Raw genomic sequence first — 27949 nt, 5'->3', positions numbered from 1 at the left:
AGAAATATGCCAAAATAAATAAACAGAAAAAGCATAAAAATTACTGCATTCAACACATGCACACTAAACAATGATGACTGCCCTAGCAGTGCTCCTACCTATCAGCAATGGAGACAAGATTTCCACCCATGGTCACACAGTCATTCATAGCATCAGAGTAGGACATCTTGGATGTCACTGCCCGGTAGCAAGATCCACCGTAGGCAGTCTCGCCCTGTTGAAGAATCGATGCAAGATTTGGCAGCATAAAGGTTAGTCATGCTTCTAGATATCCTTACTCTATCTTTCCAACTCAAAACCATATTCCCAATGTTTACAACTGGAGAATCATTAGCTTGAAGTGACATGTAACAACTTTACTCCACAAGAGGTGTTCCACAACCACCGATACATGATGGGAAGTAGACATTAATATACAAGTACTGTTCCTACATCATTTTCTAGAATTGCACAGACTATTACCTTGAGGATGGCACCATACATAGTTAATTTTTGTGACTATGAGCAATGTTAACAGCTCAAAGTTAGCCACCTGTGCATATGCATATGTATGTCATGTTCATTTGAAACAGCTAGAGAATGATCTTTTAACAGCCCTCTGGGGCATAGAACTGGACCTACATTGTATATGGGAAAACAAAAACTCAAATTATGCTATTAAACAAAACCACGATGGCAGCTAAACGGTAGCTTGCACATACTTTTCAAGACCATGTCGAGACAGCAGACTCGGCAAAAATTTGTCCACCATACAAAGGCTCATTCTTTAGTGGGTCACATGACCTTACCAGTGTGCATCCTGAGGGTGTGATTGGCTGGTCGGTGGGAGGCAGGTCCTCCTTCTTCAGTTTACAGATGGATGGGATAGTGCTGGCACAGGAAATGTCGTTCCAGGCTCCCTGCGAGGAGGAGAGGGCGATGAGGAAAGAAAAGATGGGACAGAAATGACAGAGGACATAATTAATGTGTGTCTTCTTTTAGGGTCTGAACACAAGACTAATTGCCTAAAATAAAGCAAACTTTACGAATCAAACAATCCATCTTCACGGTCATGGTGTAATCAATGAAGTACTTTAACTTCAGTTATAGCCATAGAAACATTGGTCTACATGTGATAAATTCTAAGAAAGTGAACATTTGCTTCAGTTGAAATGCACATGTTCATGAGTTTGTTGGAGTAAGAAGCCAGAATAACCCAAAATAAAAACAGTGTAAAGAATATAGTCAAAAAACATATCCACTTATTCTGAATGAAAAAAAAAAAAATCATATCTAAAATGACTGAAATTAACTATTAGACAGCTCTGGGAGTTTACCTGTACAAGGAGGAGATCAACTATTATCAACTCTGTATCAAATAAGTTCACTCCAAAACCCCTCATGATTATACATAACACACTTATAGACAGCAAGGTCGCATATGAGCCGAGTATGTGGCACTTACTGAGGTGAACATCTCCACACAGTCCTCTGTGTTATCGCCGTAGTTGTTTGGCTCGTCATTGTTCCAGAAGGTGTAGTCCACGGGGGTCCCGTCGCTCCACTCATACACCCACTGCACCCGCAGGTCGGTGAGTCCAATCCACACAGCGCTGTTGATGCCAGCTGCAACGTATGAGCAACCGCAACATTGCCTCATACATGCACTCTCTCCTACACTTCAATACATTTTCAACCTTTCTACTGCACTTGACATTGGAACACTGATCAAAACTACCTATGACTCTTCTGAGGCATATAAAAAATCAAACTAATTAGTTGTTTTAGTGAACTTGAAAGACATATTTGATTCAACTTTTGTTATTACGTCACATAATTCTCAGAAATTGTGCACTTCTGGCTGTCTACAACAAGAATTTTGTAGATACAGAGTAAGGTGTTGAGTTGTACTTGACAAGTTTGCACATACAATTGGAAGAAAATCATTCATAGTTATCTGGAATGAAATATATTACAAGCTTACCTTTATGGGGATTCACAGGAGACAGTTCTTTTAATTCAATTCTTTCACCATACTCTTAGCTTTCCTCAAATATCTTACACATTCAACAATTTGGAACTCCACAGATCATCAACACAGTACGTTGTACCAACCTGAGGAATACAGTGTCTGCACAAAACTGTTCTCGTTAGCATCGTGGATAGAAACCAGGTCGGCCCCCTGGGCCTGGCACTGGCTCAGGGCCTGGGCATAGGTTCCTGCTGCAATCTGCAAATAGTAGCAGTAGTCGCCGTACGGCGTCCAGCCATTCCGGCACCTGTATCCGGCGGGTACTTGTGTAGTGGTAGGGTCCACAACATCCATTACTATATTTGAGGGCAAACATACAGAGGAGGGCGGAGTTTACCATGAGTGACAATCAATGCTGCAAACACATCTTTTGATATGTAAAATGGCAGCAATGTAAATGCTAAGATTGAACTGTGATAGAAAGACTTACCAATGAATTGACACACACACCCATACATTATTTTTGATAGGCATTTTCAATCATGACAGTTAGCTTGTCTCTTCAGAGTTTTCCTATTTCAACATTGGAATCAACTGACAAAACTTAGTATCCATGATATAAGAGAATACAGTTTTGATTATTCTAAAATTGCAAAGAGCAACATCTTTGTCAAATATTTCCCTTTCCCCTTGAATTGTGACTTCCTTACGGATACATCAAGTACATATCTGGGTATGCAAAATAGCAGACTTTCCTTTCCTGAGAGAGGAGACAGTCGATATTCAAACACTCTCCTTAAAAGAGCTAACATTTTGGCTCCAACTATGCCTTGATATCATTGAAATTAGCAAGGTCAACTATAAAAAAAAATGTTTGAATGAAAGATAAAGGAAAAGGTCATTTGAAATTATGGATTTACAGTACGTATACATGTCAATCACCACAGATAAACATGCACTGTTTCAACTGCAACAATTAACTTTTGTTTGAAAGCTTCCACAGTGCTTCGCCCTGACAGAGTCCATTCTCAACTTACATCTCTCGTAATAGTCGCTGTTGCTGTCACCCACAAGTGATGCGCCCATGTCCTTCGTCATGTCACTGAGGGCGCAAACCATGGTGTCCCGGTTGTAGTCGAATGAGCGGCAGGTAAAGTCCGTCGCCATGTAACAGGCCTGGGCGCAGTCCTCTGGGTACATGTTCTGGAGCATGGCAAAGTCGTTGCCTTCCAGGAATGTGTTCGGGACGACGTTGAAGTGGGTGGTCAGATAGCCTGAGGCAATTAAGAGAAGATGTCAGCCTTTGTTTGGTAAATTATGTTTATTGTTTCCACCAAATGTATGCCATCTCATTTTTGCCATGAATTACTCTACATGCAAGATACACATGATGTAGAAAAAGTCCTAAGATATTATAGATGAGCTTAATAGAGATATATGGTACTGTGAAATCATTGCACACAGGATCAATCTACAATTGTATATAAGAAGAGTGAACACTCATAGATGTCTGTATACCTGTGTACCGTGTACCTTTCTCATCAACTATGCAAAACTAAGAAGCTGCATTGCATGGCAAGGTTTGTATTCTATGACAACATGAATTCAAGATTGCAAATTTGAATCAATCATCTTAAATCATCATCACCTTAAAAATTGATTGAACAAATAATGTCTTTGGCATTGCTTTTTATCAGAGAGAAGGAAGAGAAATTGTTGCTTACCATTCTTCTTACAGATGTAGCCAAGCCCTCGATCACAGAAGAAGTCATTCCACTTCCCGTTTCCAGCGTAGATCTCAACACAGTGCTCGCCATCCTCATAGTTGTTTGGCTCATCTGTTGATGAAATATATCAAATAAGCCATAGCGCTAACTTTTGGGCTAACAATTGTGTAAAATTGACTATTAAATGACAGATAAAGTTCAAACCCTGTCTAAAAAATATGGACAACAGCAAAAATATAATACATTCAATTGGAGGTAAAATATCATTGGAAATATGTTGGATACACTTCTACCGTAGGTAATCTGCAAGTTGTAATTGTTGTTTTTTCTGTTCCACTTTTCACGCTCAGGAAAAGCACATGCTATATCATAACTTCTGCAGTAAAATTGCATCTTCCTTTCAGCACATGCATCCATGACCTGTCCCCCACCCCACCCCCACCCCAAAAAAGGAATTGCTTTAAGTTGCTATAATTGCAGTTCCCCCACAGCATAGATTTTACTGCCATCGTAGTTACTATGATTACTGAAACTCATAACCCAGTTGTACTCATAATTTTGAGATGGTCCCTTGCAGTACAAACTCTTTTATCAGAGGGCCAAGTTTGCTCATTTCACCTTAAAGTTCAAATCTATGCAGAAACAAATATGAGAACCATTTTCTCACCAACATTCCAGTTGAGGTATGAGAATCCACTGCCGTCAATCCACTGCCAGCCACCTTCTGATGAGAGGTCATTGGCTCCTATCCACAGACTTGACTGGGTAACATAGAGCAGGCGGGCTGGGGGAGGGTAGGGGAGGACGGAGAAAAGACAAGTCAAGGCATAACATTCACATAGCAGCATTAGAGTGAAGAACTAGAAGACAAAGATATCTTATCCAAAGTTGTACTATATTTGTTAGATAAAATAGACAAAAGACAAGTAGAGGAAGAGAGTAAGAATGAGTAACATGGTATCGAAAAAGCAAATATGACCAAAGAATGAAAAAAGATATTTCATTGTTGGTAGGAAATGGGGGGGGGGGGGGGGGGAGGTGAATAACTGCAGTAGACAACTTGTACAAAGAATATAGCAAAACAGAGTGTAAGCTTGTTAAGGGAGAAGCATACACAAGATGCATAAGAAGGAAAGGGTGTAAATTCTGAGACACAAATATGGCATACTGTGTAGAAACAAATATGAAGAAAGAGAGAGAGTTATGGGGAAGGGATGAGAAGGAAAGAAATCAGAGGAAACACAGTGAAAAGGAAAAGATTGTTACCGTAGTGATGTCATACAGGTGTAGTGATGTAAAGAGTAGGATAAGCAAAGACAAGGGGAAAAGGAAAAACTCATGCCGATGTAATAATGCTGTTAAGATAAATCATAGAAAAAGAAGACACAATTAAAGATAGAAACAGCCTCAGAAAAAAAAAAGATAGAAAAAAAGAGAAGGAACAGTGTTTTCATTTCTACTGCTGTCATCACTTCACAATAAGCACTTTGATCTCCACGACGACGTGGAGACATGCATCTGTACATTTTAGAACATGCCCCTGCACTACAAACCTGCATGATCACAAAACTTACAAGTATTACACTACACAAGAGATGATAGCATTAAGTCAAGAATACAGCTGTAATAAACTGGTCCTTACTGGTGATGTAGGTCTGTTCGGTGTTGTCAGCGATGCTCAGCAGGTCACCACCTCCCAGCTTACACTGCATCTGGGCCTCGTCCCAATTCTTGTAATCCGTGTCTCGGAACAGGTAGCACTTGCCGTTCATGGAGTTGTATTCCCATCCACTTCCACAGCGTGGGTCAAACACAGCTGATGGGTTCAAAGGTCAAGCAATATCGAACAAAAAAATAATTTACATCAAATTAGACAAAATTAGATTAGTTTGCATTCTAGCCAATTGTCAAATTGTGCTTTTTGAAATTCTCTGAAAAGTCGCTGCAATATCAAATTCTCATTGCTATAAATATATTTTCTCTTTCCCGTCTTTATTCCCTACTCTTTCACTGCAGTGTCACTTACAAAACTCCAGGATTACACAAATAATATGATATTACTATCTTATTGAAAAGACTGGGTGGACATTACCTTTGAAATGTCGTATTGACTCTTGGAAAGAGACTGCACCTTATAGATTTCACTAGTAAACAATCATCTCATGAGAGAAAAAAAAAACAAAAACAACCAAAACTGACTGACTTACGTGTAGGAATAGCAGGCGGAGCTTGACTAGCTCCAGGAACTGTGACAGAGAAAATAAAAAGAGGTATGCATGAAAAGAGATGAGACTCATAATATACTAATACTTATCATTAGATTTCGAAAACTCTTGTCATTGGCTATCCGCGTTCAAATAATGGAGGATCATGGGTCTCAACCAGCTCCAATGCACACATGATGTTGCTAATTTGGATTAGTCTCTGATATGCTTTAGGAATATTGGAGCAGTTACTTGTCATACATATTTTTAAAAATCCATTACATTATTGAATTGATCAACTAGTAATGCTGAAAATACTGGAAATGGATAAGATAAATTATGTGTATATATGAATGTATCATTATAGTGCCAGGAATACTGTTACATTACTACACATAGAACTGATCAGGGTCCCTCAAAAGTTCTAAAATGTGAGCAAAGTCAAGTGATATCATTCTATGACAGAAAGATAATGTAACATGCAAATAAAGGATTAAAATAATTGACATAACATTCTAAGTTCTCAAGTGACAATAAACTGTAGATGAAGAGAAAATAAAAAGAACACGATATTTTGATTAACGTGTACTGGATAGTTTGATCAATCATGACACAATATGTGTTAAGATCCATGCACATCACAGATGTGTCTGATTCTCTTTAGTACATTCACCGCGTGGGACATATGTTCACGGTGGACCAAAATGCCTGCAGCTGTATGAGGTAAAGACTGTTCAAACAATCTCCATCACGGGAGCTTGCCCACACTCACTCTTTGCCTTCTTGCAGGCATAGGCATACTTGGCCTTGTCACAGTTGACATCGTCCCATTCTCCCTCCTGGTCCTCAGCGTACCTCATGTAGGCACAGTCCTGCCCCTCATCACTCCAGTCATCTGGTTGGTAGGGAGCCCAGTTAGTGAAGCCGAGCTGAAGGTAGAGTTTGTGCAGAAAGTTTTTTCAGCAACAACACATACATTTAATGAACTGCTGATAAAAACATGCACTAAAGACACATCATAGAATACAAGTAAAGCGTCATAAAGAATAACAAAAACACAAGACGAAGAAGAAGAGAGGAATGAAAGACATGGTGTACTACTGAAATTTACGACGCAAGTACCAGCCTTCATACATGTGTCACAGAAGAAACTAAAATCTAAATATCTTACTGGTACAAGTTATAGTTCATGCATCTTAACCCTATTCCCACCGGGGGGCATTTTGCCCCCCCTCCCTGACATTTCACGTGATTATTCCGCAACGCGTGATGCTCTCGTCGCGACATTTTATGACTTTTTTCTTTCAAGTATCGCGCAACTTTTGAGACCAAATTTGTTGCTCCCAGGCATACCGTTTTGAAGCCACGCCCCTTTGAAACAAATTCGTCGACCCAAAAATTGCTCAAAAACATAACTTTGTGTACAAATCCAATGTAAATTGTGTTTTTGCAATTAATTCATATAGAAATAAATATTTTTACTGTCAATGGCTGATAATGATCTATTTTAGCCTGATTATGCTTTAAAAAGTTTCTGCGACAAATTTTCACGAAAAAACAACAAAAACAAGAAGTAAAAAAACAAGGAAATACATAAGAAATTCAATAAACAATAAAATACATAAGAAATAATTATGAAGCCGAATTTTTGCTTCAATATTATTGTTGAGGATATTGAAAAGAATATGTTCACCAAAAATTAGAAGTCTTGGAGCTTTATTTTTCTATTTATAGGCAAAAGAATTATTTTTGCATAAATTAGCATAAATTAATTATTATAAAATACATAAATCAAAATTTGAAAAATCTAGCTATACAGTCTTGTAGATTACATTGGCCTCTACCTTAGTGCAAACTTTCGCAAGGATCGTGCGATCCAAGACTGAGATCTGAAGGGGGGCCAAAAAAAGTCCCTCAAAAAACCCGGTGGGATTAGGGTTAAACTGACTCCCTTTAATGAAGATAAATCAATCTTTTTGTCTACAATCATAATATAACATTTACAGGAAGAATCCTGTTCTTTTTTGAAGACCACTTGAAGATAAAACATAAAACAAGAGAAAATCCAGACAAATAATCAAAATATTTTCATTCACCATTACTGTAAAACCAGCCATACCAGCAGATAAAATTTTTGCAAATTGGAGCTGATGGCCTTTATACACGGTATGAATTTTCAGTATTTGCCACTGGCATTCAATGCATAGTATAGACAAAAACTTTCGCATACATTCTAGTTTCTCAAATCTTCAAAATTTGTGAAAATTTCATGAACGTGAAAACGTCTGGTTTTACAGTATCTCACATAGTGACAAGCTACTCATAGTTTAAACATGGCTGCATATAAGAGTATGAGAATCCACTGAACTAAGAACTTTGGTATGCTGAGCTAGGGACACAGGGATGCATGCCTACCGGTTGGCCGTCAGTCCAGATAAAGTTGTCCTCGCTGTTGATGTCATGAAGACCAAGGAACACATTCCTGCCAGCCATTCCAACACGCACTGAGGAGGGAAACAGCATCCAATACTAGACTAAAACACACACTACTTCTGGGAAGCAGTCAGAGACAAGATGAGGATGATCAAATTCTTTCAAGAATCAGTCCATTGGAGCAAGAAATTGGCAAAATTCTTACTGGAGTCTGAAATTTCCAGAAACTTTGTATAGAATTCCACAGGTTACCATAGCCACGGAATCGGTATCTAAAAATATGGCTCATGAAAACGTGAAACACAGTCAATGCTTACATAGATTAAAATATGACGAAAGGAATTCATTAAATATGACTTTTATATGTATAGGAATCAATAAAAGAAATGCTACAAAAACAACAACTACTACTGATAGTACTACCGGTACTACTTCTGCTGCTGCTACTTACTACTACTCTTAGTACTACCACCACTACCACCACTACCACCACTACTACTACTACTACTACTACTACTACTACTACTACTACTACTACTACTACTCTTAGTACTACCACTACTACCACCACCACCACCACCACCACCACCACTACCACTACTACTACTACTACTACTACTACTACTACTACTACTACTACTACCACTACTACTACTACTACTACTACTACTACTACTACCACTACTACTACTACTACTACTACTACTACTACTATTACTACTACTACCACTACTACTACTACTACTACTACTACTACTACTACTACTACTACTACCACTACTACTACTACTACTACCACTACTACTACTACTACTACTACTACTACTACTACTACTACTACTACTATACTACTACTACTACTACTACTACTACTACTACTACTACCACCACTACTACTACCACTACTACTACTACTACTACTACTACTACTACTACTACTACTACTACCACTACTACTACTACTACTACTTCTATTGCTACTACTACCACCACTACTACTACTACTACTACTACTACTACTACTACTACCACCACTACTACTACTACTACTACTACTACTACTACTTCTTCTATTGCTACTACTACCACCACTACTACTACTACTACTACTACTACTACTACTTCTATTGCTACTACTACCACCACTACTACTACTACTACTACTACTACTACTACTACTACTACTACCACCACTACTACTACTACTACTACTACTACTTCTATTGCTACTACTACCACCACTACTACTACTACTACTACTACTACTACTACTTCTATTGCTACTACTACCACTACTACTACTACTACTACTACTACTACTACTACTACTACTACCACTACTACTACTACTACTACTACTACTACTACTACTACTTCTATTGCTACTACTACCACCACTACTACTACTACTACTACTACTACTACTACCACCACTACTACTACTACTACTACTACTACTACTTCTATTGCTACTACTACTACTACTACTACTACTACTACCACTACTACTACTACTACTACTACTACTACTACTACTTCTATTGCTACTACTACTACTACTACTACCACTACTACTACTACTACTACTACTACTACTACTACTACTACCACTACTACTACTACTACTACTACTACTACTACTTCTATTGCTACTACTACTACTACTACAAAAATATAACTACCAATAATGTTTTGATTATGACAATAATGTTGTCTCTCAAAAACTGCATTTTAAACTAAGATTTGATCACAGAAAATGATCCTAATATTTCTGAGTTGGTGTCTCTGTTGGGGGTCGTCCTGCTCGTTGACTCACTAGAGAGGAAAGACTGCTCCTCCTGGTCATTGATGCTGGCCAGGTGAGCCCCCATGGCCTGGCAGTCATCCTCCCCCTCCTGCCAGAAGACGGCCCTCGGGACGATCTTGTAGCAGGAGTCTCTGTTCAGGGTCCAGCCTGGCTCGCAGGATCCGATGGCTGATGATGCACAAAATATCACAAAGGGTGTAGATTGAATGAGCATCACGTAGATTTTGATGTTTCTTGAGATACATTGGAGTCAACTGAAAATGTAACTATGGCACAGACAGCTTCTTCTAGATTTCAAAGGATACACAGCAAATAATTGGCCAGGGGTAACTTCAGTTTACTATTGAAGAACCATTGCAATTTGGCCATGCAGGATAAATAAATATTAGGATATGATTTTGGCACTGACGACATCACTGGCAACAGGCCAACATCCATGAAAAGTGAAGGACTTGGGGATGAACTTGGGGATGTTAATCCACATACATAATGCAGGCATATATGAATTATTCCAGTTTTAAAGAACAGAGATTACCGGTACATAATGGATTAATGATATTAATATTGGTTTCATACATGACTATCAATAAATCTTTTGAGTCGGAGTACATATATTAAAAGTAAGACAAGACCCAAAACAGATATTATAAAGTATGCAAACACTTACCAACATTTGGGTTGATGGGATAAACAGGCTGACCTAGAGGAAGAAAACAGAAAAACAGACAATTGAATTTGCTGGGGTTGACAATCAGGTAGTATGCTACTACCTTTACAGACACAGACAGATTATTTTTTCTGTCATCCTTATGATCAATTCTAAAGGTAATCAGTCATCACATGAGCTTAACTTGGGCTCTTTAGGGCCCAATTCCTCCGTAAATTCAAAGTAAACTTGGAAAATGATTCAAATATTCCTCTCTTTTTTTCTCATTCACATAAATCATCAAATTGCACTCACCTGCCCTAACTTTGCACACATAAGCATCAAGGGTGTAGCAGTTCTTGGTTGTCCAGCTGCCTACGCCACCAGCTGCAATGGATGATTCAATGAAAAATGCTCATTTTGACATGATTTCTAAAAAAAAAGTATGCATTTCTTTTTAATAGAAATAAAGTAAACTGAAGCAGCAAATGTCAATCAACTTGGTCTATTACTACAGTGTATGTAAAGAGGCTCTTGAATATAAACCAGTTAGACAAGACAGAATACACATCTATATTTGATACTGCGATCTGGAAAAGAATAATATAACTGGCAATTGCCATAAATATTCTGAACAAAGTCAGAATTGGGGATTAGGCTTGGCATTTGCTTAAATCACACTGGATATGAGATCAGTGTCTCTCCTGTAAACCCTCTGATTCTTGAATGTTGGATTGATTTATCTTCTTTACTCTTCTCATTTTCCACAGGCGTAATCTGTCTCGGAACTTACACAGTAAGTTGTCTGATGATCAAGTCAACAATCTCAACATCAGTACCACATAAAGAAACCTGTCCTATTTTTTTTTTTAATCAAACAGGAATGTCAGGACTAGATATGAAATCATTAACATCCTCAATACCGATGGTTTTAAGAGTAAGAGGGAGAGTAATAAATATCCAGCTGAGGAAGTCAGCTGCGTACCTGTTGTCATAGAGCCACAGTCTGCCGTGTCGGTATTATCTGTAGGCTCATTTGCAGCCCAGTTGGTGTAGCCGACAGAACTGTCCTCAATCCATGCAAACGAGCCATCAAATTCCGTGTCTAGTGAGGTAGAAACATGGAACAAACAAAACATGGAAGTTGGTGTGATTTCATTGGAAACTGACTTACATTTATACTAGATAACCTAAATGTAACCTCCCTAGTATTTGGGGTCATGGATATTTCTATTGAAAAAAATGCCTATAATAGTTTCAAAATACTGGTAGGTTCTTTCAAATAACTATGAAGTGATACCAAAGTTCGTGATGCATTTTTTGGGGTGTGAAAATAGCAATTCATTGCGACAAAAAAAACATGCTACAATGAAATAGAGGAATGATAGGACAGGTATATTATGCACATAGAGTCACTTTTATCCCTCTGTCTCTTCCATCTATATGTCAGGTAAGTCCTAGCTTGTTATACAACTGTACACACCATAGTCATTGATCACTCTTCAATACAAACAGAAATACTTGGGATATTAATGCTGACTGGCAAGAAAGCTTGTCTACAGATGTGTTGATCAGCACAAAAAGCAGAGAAAGCCTCTAAAGTTGCTGTAAAGTTCAAGTTGATAAAGAGTACATCTTCCCCTCCTTTTCCTCCACAGCTGTGACATATGAGTCCCATCTTAGATGCTACCATCCAAACCCACTCCCATGATGACATATTGAGCCATGCTCAGGATGCCATCCCAACTTACCCGAGATACCAAGCCAGGTGCCTGTGATGCCCACATCCTCCAGCTCTGTGAAGTGCCTGTTGATGAAGCTGTTCTCCTCCCCGCTCAGGACGGTGGTGAGGTACGCCCCCTGGGCCTCACATGTGTGCTTGGCATCGGTCCACGTTGCCTTCTGAACGGTGTTAAACTGGTAACAGTAGCCCCGGTAGAGCCGCCATCCCTCCGGACAAGTTCCTAGATGGGGATTGGGAGAAGGTGGATGCATGCAGTAAAACTGATGAAACTTGTGACATTCAACAATAATCACTCTCTTCTGCCATGAAGTATATCCATATGTGCATCAGCACAACAACAATGGAATGAACATGTTAAAAAAATAATAATAAACTTTAATCTAAGAACATCACTCACTGACCGAAGAATAAAGTTGAAGGCATAAGGTGCGACATTTGCTATTGGACAGATTTTTGGCCTCTAATGTATATAATTCAATATATACCTTGGCTTTAGAAATCTGACAAATTGAGCACATATTCCAGACACCTACCTTCAGCCCTCTCACACATGAATCCCTGAGTGGTGGAACACATCATGGTCGACCACTCCCCGTTGTTAGACGTGTCTAGGATCTCCACACAGTTCCCTCCACTGTTGGAATACCTGTCATCACAACCAATAACACAAGTTTCAAGCTTGATGCACTGTATAAGTTGCTTAATCATCTTTCCATGCCTCAGTAATAGGCTACTTAACAAATTACATACAAAAGTAAATGAGGCAATTCTATACCCAATCTGCCAAAACCTCTCTTTCAAGTATTATTTTTGTAGCAAAGTCAGCTAGCCATGGGTGAGGAAGTGAGAGGTACATTTCAAAACATAGCTTGACTATTTGAAGTCATGCTCCTTTCTAAAGAATGTAGCACTATTCAGTTTACGGCAACATGATATATCGTGTATGTATGGCATAGCAGATTGCTACATCTGCTGGAATGCTGTAATTGCCATGGTTAGAAATAGCATACATGCTTTGATCATTATCATATCACCCTTAAAAGTTAATGTCCCATGAATGGATAGTGCATTGGTACTTGAAAGTACTCTTTATTTATTTTTTTAATTTTTTTTTTTGTGCTTGGAATTGATATAACATTTAAAATATAATATGATATCTGATACTAAAACTTTTACTCTTTTCTTAGTCCATACTTCAGCTTGGAACAAGGAGACTCTTCATTTTCTGCACCACGGCTTACCTGCTGTCAGGTTGGTTCGGTGCCCAGTTTGTGTATGTAAGATCCTCTCCAGTGCTCCATTTGTACATCCCAGACTGTTGAAGCAAATAAATCAATTTCTTTTAAAAGATATGTGAAATGGAAAGAAACTAACATATCAATCACAATCACTTAAATCCATCCACGTGTCAACATATTTCTGCTGCACATTCAGTCTTTCCCAACATTAAATTGCCGTGACATCTACTTCCCAAAGAAATCTTTGCATTTGAACATGTTGATGTTGACAGACTGCATTGCATTGTAAAACTGGAAGCTGGTGACAACCATGAACACTGTAAATGGAAAAAACTGACACATTCATAAAAATTATATTGCAAAAAAAAACCAACAACTTCCACTATGTAAAACAGACGTTTCACTATTGCTTTGCTTACACCTTCCATATATGTTCAAGGATGGCTAGACCTCATGTTTTGGCAAAATAGCACAAATTGTCATTTGTACTCTGCCTAATTGTGACAGGTTTTGTCAGTTGTTATACTGTTAAATACATTGATTTCCGTAATTTCAAGCATATAAATTCATCATTTCTATCTAACATGGATATTTTGCCAAGAAAGGTTGATGTTCTTTTGCATAAGAGACAAATGACTTGAACAAAGTGATCTGATCTGAAAAGAGTTAAACTGAAAAGAGTAGAGTGACTATGGACTTAGGTATTGCAGAATGTCAGACATCAGAAATGAGGCAAGATAGGATTACAATGGAAATCAATGTATAGCACAAAGAGGACAGGGTTGATGCTCACCGTGTCAGAGAGGCCTATCCACATGGTGGTACCCCCAAAGTTGGCCTGGGTAGTGGCAACAGCCTGCTCCTCCTCGCTGGCTATGGACAAGAGGGCGCCGTCGATGTCCCGACAATAATTCTCAGCGTCCTGCCACGTGGACAGTGTGTCATAGTACTTGTAGCAGCGGCCATTGGCAGACATCCATCCATTGCCCTCGTCACAAGCCACTGTAATATCTGGAGTCACAATTTCGTTTGTAAAGCCATGAAACTAACACAGACAGTTCTTCACAAGTATGTTCATAGAGGTTAGAATTGTCATTAGGGGTGAAATACACAATTGTAATGCCTTTACTGTAATTGGCATTGGACTTTCTATGTATCACATATCGTGGTTGCATTTCTTAACATTTACTTAATTTCTTCTTCCAAATTATAATCTTGTATTTGTCTGTAGCAAAAAGTGGTTGGTGTAATGTAGAGCAATGAAGTCAATGAAGTCATTTAACACAAGATGACATGCCCTTCTAAGACAGTGAAAGTCATAACATAACATTTCTGCAGTATGCTCTATACACTTTCTTTATTCCTCCTATATCAAGTGCCATTATACCATAAGCATTTACAGGAAAGTATATCATTTTGCAGGAGTGTCTGAGTTTTACAGGCATTTGCAAATTTGATTCCAGAAATCCATGTTTCATCTAATTCATTTTGTTGGTGTGGAACCTCACTCGACAGCTTGCAGTATAAATTTTATCACTCCTTTCAGCATCCAGTGTGTTTAAGATTTCAGCACTACTCAGGGGAAAGTGGTCCCAAACAAAAGGGCTATCTAAGTTGACTGAAGCAGAGTATGGATAGAACATTATGAATTGAAACACAGTTTATGTATTTTTTGCATCTAAACCTACCGTTGTCCCTTTCGCAGATGAATGGTCTGATGACGTAGCAGTCATTGTCATTCCAGAGCCCAGAGCTGATGAGTTCCACACAGTCTTCTCCCACACCAGCATTGTTGGGCTCACCTGCATTCCAGAATCTATGGGGAAAAAACAGAATAAAACAAAAGAAACAATCAAACCCAAAACTGTTCAGCAACAAGTTTTCATTTTCCACTTAGGCAGGATTTTGTGGCTAACTCATACCTTTCAGAGCTGTTAGAAATTTGTGACATCTCCAGAGACAAGCCTTTCATTGGGATGGAGCAGAATCATGGACAAGTGGAGATATCACATCACCATGCAACACATCAATAACTACTAGGAACATTTCCATTGTAAGAATTCCCTTTTAAACTTTCTGATGGCTTCAACTTTTCATCCTTTAAAGGGATGGTACAGTATTGCTGGAGATGAGAATTGGGCTTTTAACTTTTTGCGAGATACTAAGAAAACACTTATGATATAGTACAGAACAAACCATTTTAAGATGAATTTAAAGTTTATTTGATGAAAATCGGGTTTGGAAGGACTGAAACATCCAAAAACAAAGTAAAACAAAGCGATCGTAATAAAGTGTAGGTCTCATACTTTATTAGAATTGCTCTTTTTTGGATATCTCAGCCATTTCAAAACCAATTTTCATCAAATAAAGGTTGAATTCCTCATAGAACTACATTCTCTTTCATATTTTATGAGAGGTTTCTCATTATCTCACCAAAAAATGTTAGAAATAATTAGGTCTCAACCAAAACTATACGATCCCTTTAAAACATTCAGCTAACAGTTTCCAGACGTCAGACCATAATGCCTTCATGTCCCCCATGCCTCCTTCTTTGTTTCTTCCTCTTGTCAGGAAATTTTCTTAATCACAATCTGAAAGCCATGCACAGCATACATGTCATTCTGATGAGTAGAATATACTGGTTCTTTTTTGTTAGCAGTCCAAGCTGAACAAATTGAAGAAGTTGCTTATAAATCACTACCTTCCTGAGGCCTGGAAAAGGGTTTTTCTTCAATTTATCCAGTCTAATTTCTCAGAAACAATCTAAATCTGATGGCACACAGTCATTCCCCACAGCACGATCATTCTTGAAATCAGTGAACTCCACGACAATATGGTCTCAAGAGCAGAAAATACTGCCTAGGAATACTACTTGATAACAGTATCCTTGGCAACCTGTCACTTTTCCTCAGGTAGGCCTATGGTGGGAAGTATGTAATGAAATGTATTCCACATACTGCGAGAATGAGCCAGATGCAGACAGGAGAATCTAATGCTGTTGGTTTTAGGGTTAAGAGAATCTCTGCCATACTCACGGATTGGTCACTGGTGTGGCGTCTGAGAAGACAAAGTCTCCCTCTCCATTGACATCATGTACACCTATCCAGTGACTTCCCCCTGAACTTGCCAGGAGCAGCTGTAGCATGAAGTCCTGTAGGTACCAAGTGGGAGAGGGGTACATTGGTTATTGACAACTATTGTAAAACTTGGGATTACAGGAGGCAAAAAATGCTAGATAGATGGATAGATAGATAGATAGATAGATAGATAAACAGATAGATAGATAGACAGATAGATAGAAAGGAAGAAAGATAAATGAATAGATAGATAGGTAGATAGAAAAGAAGACAGACAGATAGATAGATAGATAGATAGGTAGATAGATAAAAAGGAAGAAAGATAGATGGATAGATAGATAGATAGGTAGATAGAAAAGAAGACAGAAAGATAGATAGATAGATAGATAGATAGATAGGTAGGTAGATAGATAGATAAGTACAAGGATAGATAGATAGATAGATAGATAGATAGATAGATAGATAGATAGATAGATAGATACAACGATCTAGACAGACAGACAGATAGATAGATGGATAGATGGATAGATAGATAGATGGATAGATAGATAGATAGACGGATAGATAGATAGTGTTTGTACATTGTGGTGAGAATCTTCCATCTCAGAGGCCCATTTTCTTTGTAGATAGTGAAATCACATGAGCATTTCATAGGTGCAAACTCCCATCTCAATATGAAGGTAGTGAGACAAAATACTATCTTTTCAACAACAATGTCATACAAAAGGTCCTTTGGAATGGTGACAGGAGAGTGTTGTTGTCTGATGAACAATGTGTAAATTAACTGCAATACAACTGTTTCTCCATTCTACCATCATGAAATGATACTGGAAGTTATTTAGTTGTATATTTCACTTGATTGAAACTCTTGCATCCATCCAATCAAGAGAGGCCCAATAAAAATGCTTCAAGTGTGTAAAGCAACCTTCAAGCTTTTGTTTTGGAGGCAAGTTCGAAACATCTGAAATTCTAAGCTTTTGCTGGTCATGAGTGACATTTTCTGAATAGTGTTGCTATTTGAAAGAAAGAACATGTCCCAACATTTGGCACATTTACAAACAACAGACACCATCCCCTGGAATATAGCTACCCTGGTCTATCAATAACCACATAATTATCTTCAGATGGGTACTTGAGTTAGCATAAATTGTGTCAAACATAAGATGAACTAGAAATGTCGCTATGGCGACTGGTATGCCTCCGCCATAATGCATGATTCTCCTAATAGGTCTATAGTACATGTGGACAATGTGTGATTACATTTTCACAAAATTGGCAAAATATTAAAATGACATGTTTGTCACAAATGTATTGAATGTTTACCTTCCTTGACCTATGTTTAATTGGATGAATAGGAGAGCATGTATTTGGGGATTTAAGAACTTTAACTTGACTTTGACCATTTCATAAGTTTATGCACTGAGTAATTTTCAAGGTATGGAGAAAAAGCGCAATTTCTGTATTGAACAGTAAATTGTTATCATTTTCATCTGGCCTTTGATTTATAAGAGAATCACTGTCAGGCAGAACATACATAAATTCAACATTTACTAAGTTTCAAGATAACTTGAGCCACTTCCAAGATATGGAGAAAGAAGTAAGTTCAGCACTTTCACTTGATCTTTGACCTTTTGACCTTTGACCTTCTTGGCAAAAAAAAAAATCCAAGAGAATCTCTATTGGGTTATACATGCATACATCAAGTTTAAAAAAAAATATCCTGCTGGCATTGCATAAATATAAAGAAAATAGTAAAATTTTGAAGTATTGCCCTTGACCTTTGACCCCTGACCTTTGACCCCATGAACCATAAATTCCCTAGATAACCACTGCCAGTCAGTAGATGCATATATACTATGTTCCATGAAGATACCTTGAACAATTTCCAAGATACAGAGAAAAAAGTGAAATTATAACAATTTACTTGACCTTTTGACCTTTGACCTTTTGACCTCATGACCCCAAACTTTCATCAGAGAATCTTAATTGGGTAGTACATGTATACACTAAGTTTCAAGAAAATATCTTCAGGCATTGCATAGATATGGGGGAAATAGTAAAATTTTAAGCATTTGACCTTGACCTTTTGACCTTTGACCTTGAGCATGTGCACCCAAAAGTTGATAGGCACAACTTCACCCCCTAATACACATACATGCCAAGTTTCATTAGGATACCTCAAAAGGTTTTGGTAGTTACCCTGTCCACAAAATTCATTACGGACGGACGGAAGGACGGACGGACGGACGGACGGACGGACGGACGGACGGACGGACAACCCGAAAACATAATGCCTCCGGCACCACTTCGTGGCGGAGGCATAAAAAGACATCCTCATAGATCTTGGTAGACTCTCCATTGATTTTTTTTTCTTACTGTGTGTCAGACATCTCCCAGTTACATGAGGGTGAAAGCATGCAATTTGGCACTATATAAATTCTGTTCATCATCACCATGAAATAAATGTTGACAAAATTGATTTGTTGGACTATAATCTTGTGCTATAAAAAGCATTCTTTTTTTTTTGTCATGCATGTAATATATCTTCTTCTTTTTTTTAATTTGACTTTCTAGCAATTGAAAGATTTCTCCTTCAAAATAAGAGCCATCAACAACCCACACAAACAAAACAAAGAAACAAAGAAACAAACTTACATTGACATCTTGTGTTGTGGGCATGGCCAAGTCACCCCCAGCATTCTCACACGAGAGCTTAGCCTCAAACCAATTCTTGCTGTCAGGGGTGACTTTGTAGCAGTTGTCCCCATACAGCGACCAGCCGGTGGCACATACCTGACACAGCACTGTCATTTAGAGAGGGGATGTACAAACATACACACATACAGATGATGAGAGATATAGATATAGACATAGATAGATACAATGTAGATAGATAGATAGATAGATAGATAGAAAGATAGATGGATAGATAGATAGATAGATAGATAGAAGGATAGATAGATAGATAGATAGATAGAAGGATAGATAGATAGATAGATTGATAGATAGATTGATAGATAGATAGATAGATAGATAGATAAATACATACATACATACATACATACATACAAACAGTGGATAGAGAAAAACAGAGAGGAAGAGTTGAGAGGAGAGAGATATGGAGATAGATAAATAGATAGATAAACAGATGGAAAGATAAATGGATAGAAAGGGTGAAGAGAGAAAATAAGAGATACATGTATCAGATATCACAAATCTCAAACTTGGAATGTTATGACTATTGTCTAAGTTTCACTTGACAACGATACTGATTTATATCATTCACATCTTCTCTGACTAAAAAGCTAAAACATATCCAACTAGAAAAAAAATACATAAAGAGAGAAATGATAAAATAATCCAAAGAAAAAGAAAAAACCCCAAACTCCAAATACAAAATGAAAAATCAATATGTTACTTAATTGCTTTCTTTTATCACTAGTGAGCTAGTATAAACTAATCAGGTATAAGCAACACGCCATAACTGTTTTTTTTTTTTGTTTTTTGGTTTACACATTATTTTGTTTTTCCCAGTGCCTACATCCATGAAAATCAGCAAGATTTGGGTTAGAAGGGGGTGGATCATGTGTAAAGAAGATAGAATATCTTTACAGCGCAAATAGTTGGTCAAGACTATTTTATTCCGACATCTCGTTATTTCTTGACATTTATCAGCAGACCAAGCCACGGACATTTAATGGGCTTAGTGGTCTAAGGAGATGGACATTGATAAGCAGAGATTGGTGGTAAAGGGATGCCAAATTGTCCAATGCACTGATTGGTAGAATTGGGTTAATATGGTGATGCAAATGTGGCTATGTCAACACAATTTGCAGGTAGCTGGGCAGATTAGAAGAAGGGAGAGAGAGAGAGATCAACAGCAGAATCAGAGCTACAAATCTTTGTGTGCTTCCCCCGCTTGGTCAATGATACGACTAGGTCAGTCATGACCCTCTATTCCCCCCCCCCCCCATATCGTCAAGGCGGACACAGTCTATTGATTCTACAATCATCCCCCAGGTAGTCATCACATGGACTACCACATGGTCTAAGCCAACTCTGAGTTAAAGGGACCATATAGTTTTGGTTGAGACCTAGTTTCAGATTTCTAACATTTTTTTTTTGTGAGATAATGAGAAACCTCTTATGAAATATTAAAGAGCATGTAATTCTATGAGGAATTCAATGTTTATGTGATGAAAATTGGTTTTGAAATGGCTGAGATATCCAAACAAGAGCGATTCTAATAAAGTGTGGGACCCACACTTTATTAGGAGCACTTTCTTTTACTTTATTTTTAGATGTTTCAGTTATTCCAAACCCGATTTTCATCAAATAAACTTTGAATTCCTCTTAAAATGGTATGCTCTGTACTATATCATAAGTGATTTCTTGGTATCTCGCAAAAAGTTTCAAGCCCAATTCTCATCTCTGCCAAAGTGGTTTCTTTCGCGTACAGAAATTTTCGCGGTTTCCATCGGTGCGGACTTTTTCGCGTGTGTTTAAATTCGCGGTCGGTAATGACAGCGTTGTACAAGTGACGAGTTCAAAACATTTTCGTGTGATGTTAAATTCGCGGTTCAACCTCAAAGCGCGAAAAGCGCGAAAATAAAACCACCACGAAAGAAACCACTTTTACAGTACTGTACCATCCCTTTAAAGTATGCCTAGGTGGTATATCACGCTACAGTATACTGAGATATTATCATTGTCACACAATATAAAGACTTTCATTTCAAACTAAGACTTACAAAAACCAGATACATTTTGTATATCCCAAGACAGAGGAAGAAAAAAAAAGAAGAGAAACCACAATATTAAAAGAAAATAATTGTATTTGCCTAAATTGACTGCTGACAGCTTGCATATATAGAGCTAAAATGGGCTAGAAAAGCATGAGGATTGATTCAAAGCAATGGGCTAAGTTAACGTAGTTTACATAAAATTCATTGTTTAGTCCATGGACTAAATAAACAACAGTAATATCTGCAGGCATATATGGCAAATTAACATGACAGTGCAGATTCAGTTATATGTACATTTGCCCTGCTGATATGTCGAGCACATTTACAGAATCTGAATGCATAATTAGTGAACTAGATTTAAGATACATGAATTTCAGCCAATGCCTCAACGAAAGTACCTAGAATATATAGTCCAAACTATATGTTCAAGTGAACTACACATACATCACACTGGTGGGGCCAATTGAAGTGAAAAAGAAACATGTTTAGAATATTTGTTGAGAAAACCACACTTTTTTGAAAATCTATTTCATAACAAGATGACATCTGCAAACTCACACCTTTCATCCAATCAGATTACAATCATAGATTTGAGAAAATTTTTCTAAGCACAGAAAATCAAACTCCAAGTGGAATAGATAAGAAATTAAAGGCTGGAAACTAATACTCCTCGTCATCCAATAAAGGAATATCCATGCCTTGAGTAGACTTCGGTTATTGATATTTCTTGGGACAAAGATAAAAGATTTTATAGCAGATTCAGTCTGAAGTAGCCCAAAAACTTGCTTAGATCACTCCTCCTCACCTTGGAAAATATGGTGATTCAAACAAGTGTGCACAATTCTCAATGAATTCAGTTTTATGTGTGAGGGGGACTACTCCTGACCTAAATGGTTGACAAAATATACAAATTACAACCATTTCATAGAGCTGTTTTGCTTCTTAATAATTATTCTGACACTCAAGTTATCATTCAATGTAACAAGAACTAAATGTTGTAAACAAGGTTATCAAGATACTTCAATGGCCCAAACAGCATGCATTTTAACTTACTTTCAAATCCTTACTGATTTATCATAGAACTTCTAAATCATGAAATCTGAAGGAGATTTACTTTTTTTCAATACATATCACTAACATAATATTCCATGATTAACTTGTGAGATGCTAAGTCAGTGCATAAGTGTGCAAATACAAATAACATCACCTGCGAGAAACATCCATTCTGTAAGCATTGCAATGAAGAAGATGAAATTCAAAGTCAATTTTCAATTCCTAAATAACTACTGGTATGCAATGAAAAAAATGCTTGTACTTACCAACTGCCGGCTGCAGTACCAGAAGTATTGCAAGTATTTTGTACATTCTCCAAGCCTCACACAAACCTTTCCTTAAAAAGGAAAGTTCAAATTTTCAATAAATAATGATAATAAAAAAGGAATAGGATTCCAGTGTCTGTCCTTATAAACTTAGATGACAAACTTGTTGGCAGGCCCAGTTCATATTCCTGCCAAGTTTCCGGAATTTCTGTCAAGAACGACCAGATTTTCTTCTTTTCCTGGTTATCCTGGATGTGATGTTATTCGGAATGGTATCAGAGGACCATCATAAGATGTGGGGATGGGGAACTGGATTCTCTACCAGATGATATTGCCGCCCGCTACTTGCCAAGAGCACTCGGGACGGAACTCTTTCACACCCCTACCCTCAAAAGGAATCAGCCAAGAAGTGATGCTATGGGACCAAATCCCCATTGAAGTACCTTACAATTCTTGGGGTTACAAGACTTTTTTCTCTCTCTTAGTTTACCCATGATGCTCTTGAGATATTATGTAATAGTGACCCAGACCACATCGCAAGTTTTGGGGCTCCTCCCCCTTGACCCGTAAGGCACAGTGTCATCAGCACAGATATCATCTCACACAGAATTGAGCTGTTTTCCAGCATAATGGCTAGGGGCAAGTGACACTTGGACCAGGGCAAGTGAAACTTCAAATGGAGCAAGTTTATATATGTATGAAACTTCCCAAGAACTAAGAGTATGTTAGATGCTTTGTGGTGAAAACAATTAGGTCTTATGCTGAGGGAAAAGCTGAATTTGATGTATAATGACTACTATCTAAAGCTTCGTCTCATCTGTGAATTTCAATTTGTCATCTAAGTGAAATTCTGTTCTTGAGATAAAATGGATACACAATACACCGTACTCTCAAAGTAAACCCTTACATGGTGCTGCAAATTGCTCAATGAGCAATTCAAAGACCGTATGAGTGATGGAAATTTAGTTCATATGTTTGCTCAGTAACATGAGACATACATATTACTAGTATCACTATTTGATTTCATAATTGGCACAAATACAGAAATATCTTATTGAGAACAAAATTGTGACATTAAAATATGATAATGTGTACAGCATTTGACCAAAATATTATGATAAAATGAACCTTCTAAATACAAAGAAAAATGTGTCTTTAGGCACTTTACATTTATGTCAATGTGCCAAAATTTTCTCTCTATTTTTGGTTTTGATTTTTAATTTTTGGAAAGATTTACAAAGGGGAAAAAAATATAATAAAGGGCATTACAGACACAGAGCCTTTTTTTTTGTAAGGCAAGGGGTAGGAACAGAGACAATGACAGAAAATGGACTTACATCACAAAAACATGTTGACAGGAAACAATAGATGGAGGAGGGAATGAGAAGGGGGGAAAACAGAGTCATAAAGTTAAATAAATTGAAGTCCGTGCACGTGTCAACACATGTGTCTTCCAAAGAATGTAGGAATGGACTCATTCTGGTACTGGCTAGTACAAAAAGTGGGAGGGTTTAGGAGCCATCCTGAGCTGAGATATGATGCTAGGCTTTGATGGATATCCAACATATTATCTCAGAGCCTATTTGACTAGAGGTCCTGATAATGCACCCAAGGCTCATTACAAGGCAATGCAAGGAGCCAGTGTGCTCGATATCCGCATTGCAAGCACAGATTGGTGAATTCAGAATTTAGAGGGCCCCCTGCTGAGTGGTAGGGAGACACAATTTTGAAGATGGGTGAAGGTTGAGTCACGTGTAATCTCATGCTGCTCCTTTTAACTTGATCTAGATTATGTGCCAACGTTCCACAAGTCTGATATTATGTCAATCCAACCCACTTATATTGTGATTTTCTCACTTTTAATTTCATTTGATGTATTTCATTAACATGAGACAAAAAAAAAACATTTAATGGGATATACAACATACCCTCAGGTTATCCAGTGCTCTACATGGTTTAAACATTTCTTGAAACTGAAATGTTTTGTGTTTTTATGTGTTTTAATGCACTTTGGAATCCCCCCCCCCCCAAAAAAAGTGCTTTTATGATGACTAAATATCATTTCAATCACCATCATAAATGCAAACACAATGAATGGATAAAGACTATCTATTACACAAAATACACATCACATTCTCAATGATTGATAAAAATGCAAAGACATATTAATCAAATGAAATTACACTCAGAATGTCTTGCATTTGTGATATATCTTCTAATAATTTATTGATATGAAAAGTACGTCCAACAATCTGTACATGTATAGAGGTGATATACTTTCATTTTCACAGTACAGTCCATTATGAATAATGGCAAACTTGTCAACATATTACAATTGTACAAACTCTCAATCCAATTATCACAAAAATGTGTACAAATTCAAACACAACATTAACTTGAGTGCACCTTTTAACAACAAATATAAAATTGCAAACCCAATGACACACTTGTCCAGCTAAACATTGAAGTTCAATGAAATTGTGAGACAGATGAAGAGAGCCAGATTGTGACTTGCAATGCATGATTATATGTCTTTCATAGAAGTCACTCATTATTTTACATATATATTACATTTCCCGACAGCGTTCATTCAAAATTACTTCATGAGAATAAGAAAACTTCATCAGTGCATGAGAAAAGGAAGACATAATAAATTGAAACTAAAATCTTGGCTGCATGCTGCAGAACACTGAGGAAGAGTTTCTGAGTCAATGGTCAGTTGAGAGCAAAGATAATTCTTTTAAAGACAATGAAGTATATTACTTAATTAAAGCAGTTCCATCCATCACTTGTGTAAAGTTTACTCATTCAACAGTGGACAACAATAACATATAATCACCATACAACTGAGATGAAGCTTTCTCTACACCGTACATACAACTGTAAATCGAAAGTTTGAAGTCAATCTACAACTGAGGAATCTTCTTTTTCTCTCACACCAGTTATACCCGCATAATGTCAATTAAAATGTTCACATACACTGACCCTAAAAACAGACATATATATTTGAATTTATGCTATGAATGTGAAAACCAATATTGGGCAATATAAAATCTCATACATGTTATAAAGCTAATAACCGTCTCACTATACTCAATTTAACATGAAACATTACAGGATCAAGTGATAGATATTTGTCCAAGGTTTCTTGGTATTTTCTTCCTTTTTTTCCCCATTTTTTAGATGCAACTCTGTTTCTAGTTCCATCTTTTGTTTGGTCTGATACACAGTCACCCAAATATATGCACGATACCAAGAACAAAAACCCCTGACACAAGAAAAAACAAACAAAAACAATGCATTTTTTTTCCCACTTTAACAGACCATAAGGTACTAATTGTCTACAATCATACATCGTAAGTGTGCATAAACCTTGGGTTTTTACAGCGGTGGGTAAGCCTAATAAAAGCTGGGTCATTAGAATAAGGACAGAGCACATGAGACCTAGATCAAGACTTTAGAGCTGTTTTTTTTTTTCTTTTAATGGTTATTACATTCATATCTAGTGTACCTGTATTCAGATTTTCAGAAACTGCCAAACTTGTATTTAAGTACAAAGTTTAAAAAGAAATGGGAATCCCAGGTTAATACTCTTTTCTTCCCGTAAGTCCCTCCCCTCCCCTCCCCTACATTCTTTTTTTTTTTTTTTTTTTTTTGATAATCACACAGGCAGATAAAGATGTTATAATGTACATTCATGTAATTTCTCTTGCCAAACTTCCTCTGAGGTAGGCCATTAACAAAATGGAAATGATTTGCTCAGATTTAACCATATCTTTATATCACTGCATGATATGTACAGACTTTAATCCTGGTATCATTCTGATAAAAATTCACACGAAGCATTTGTAATCCCTATGTTGTCAAAAATACAAATTATTATATAATTGACACAAATTGGAATTAAAAATGTTTGAGAAATCAAATAAGATTGCAACTCCATCTGTGACACACGTGGGTGGAGTAATTGACCTGTCAATCTGAACTTTAATAACAGGAAGATCGATGCATTCTAGACAGACATACACTCCATTCCTACCATCTACAGTGTTACAGAAGACACCTGTTGTGCTGTACACACATAGCACACATCAAAGGCATTGCTATTATACTCGCAACTGTCCATTATCACATCATACATTTGTATAATCACACTTCCATATTCTGGGTATGTGGGGATTCATTATTATGACTACTAACGATGGAATGGTTTACTACAATAATATGAAGTGGCAAATCTAAGTCCATCTGATTGTGTTGAAATCTTTATTGTAAAGTTGACAAATGTCATTCATTGTGCTAAAATCATACACCATACACTTTCTTGCATAAACCAGGAAATTGTAGGTAAATTTTGCTTTGGTTTTACACCATTGTTCAAGGACCATCAAATGACAGGGGTCTGTCTGAGAAACATCCAAGGAAGTATTTATGTATAATTTCCTTCTCACTGAGCTTTGAATAATAGGCATGAGTGTGATGCAACTACTCTGTTACTCTCAGTGGCAAACAGTACAAAGTAACATGCATTAAGCAGGCAATTTAAAATTACAAATTTTATGTAAGGATTTGAACATAAGTCAGGATGTTCCTGTCTTTTCCACTGCAGGATATATTATAATTTCACAATTCTTAAGAAAGTTGATATATGTAACATTCATCTTCAAGTTATAAAACACAGTGAGCATCTGAATAAATCAAAGATTGGAGCATCAGCTCCTATGAAGCTACTGCATGAAGACTTCCACCAAATTTAACATCATTGCATCACTACTACAAAAGAGGGGCAAATGGGGTTGATTATAAGATAAGAGGGCAATGTACACTTTATTGACTACTTAGAGGACTTTAAACAATGAAATGGGCAAAGCTCAAAAGTGATGTAACTACTACACTATCAATGACAAACATTCCAAACGAAGATTTAAAAAATAGCAAGCATCTTTGGTAATGGTCACTTATGTAAGGTGCTGAATACAAAGGTCAGCAGGATAAATACGGCAAGTGACCATCATATATCACTGGGTCAATTAAAACACCAGGTAACTTTCGTAAGAT

General features: G+C 37.3%; 1 protein-coding gene across 1 annotated transcript in view; it reads right to left on the bottom strand.

The window, feature by feature from the left end:
- Positions 1-22937, bottom strand: part of LOC139722546 (macrophage mannose receptor 1-like) — a 43461-nt gene extending 20524 nt beyond the window's left edge. Inside the window, exons 1-23 of the mRNA XM_071633836.1 lie at positions 22892-22937; positions 19483-19631; positions 16786-16901; positions 15439-15566; positions 14544-14761; positions 13754-13827; positions 13046-13158; positions 12520-12732; positions 11754-11873; positions 11084-11155; positions 10790-10822; positions 10132-10290; positions 8298-8386; positions 6655-6811; positions 5886-5924; positions 5321-5494; positions 4346-4462; positions 3676-3789; positions 2989-3225; positions 2095-2307; positions 1445-1605; positions 789-899; positions 99-214 (exon numbers count right to left, since the gene is read on the bottom strand). Of these exons, the coding sequence (XP_071489937.1) occupies positions 99-214; positions 789-899; positions 1445-1605; positions 2095-2307; positions 2989-3225; positions 3676-3789; positions 4346-4462; positions 5321-5494; positions 5886-5924; positions 6655-6811; positions 8298-8386; positions 10132-10290; positions 10790-10822; positions 11084-11155; positions 11754-11873; positions 12520-12732; positions 13046-13158; positions 13754-13827; positions 14544-14761; positions 15439-15566; positions 16786-16901; positions 19483-19631; positions 22892-22937 (2969 nt within the window). The remainder of the gene's footprint in view (positions 1-98; positions 215-788; positions 900-1444; positions 1606-2094; positions 2308-2988; positions 3226-3675; positions 3790-4345; positions 4463-5320; positions 5495-5885; positions 5925-6654; positions 6812-8297; positions 8387-10131; positions 10291-10789; positions 10823-11083; positions 11156-11753; positions 11874-12519; positions 12733-13045; positions 13159-13753; positions 13828-14543; positions 14762-15438; positions 15567-16785; positions 16902-19482; positions 19632-22891) is intronic.
- Between the last annotated feature and the right edge of the window lie 5012 nt (positions 22938-27949).

This window comes from Diadema antillarum, unplaced genomic scaffold (genome assembly GCF_040938485.1).
Source record: "Diadema antillarum isolate AM-2024a unplaced genomic scaffold, OU_Dant_1.0 scf00000167, whole genome shotgun sequence".
NCBI classification, from domain to species: Eukaryota; Metazoa; Echinodermata; class Echinoidea; order Diadematoida; family Diadematidae; genus Diadema; species Diadema antillarum.
This window is presented reverse-complemented; position numbering and strand designations above follow the sequence as displayed.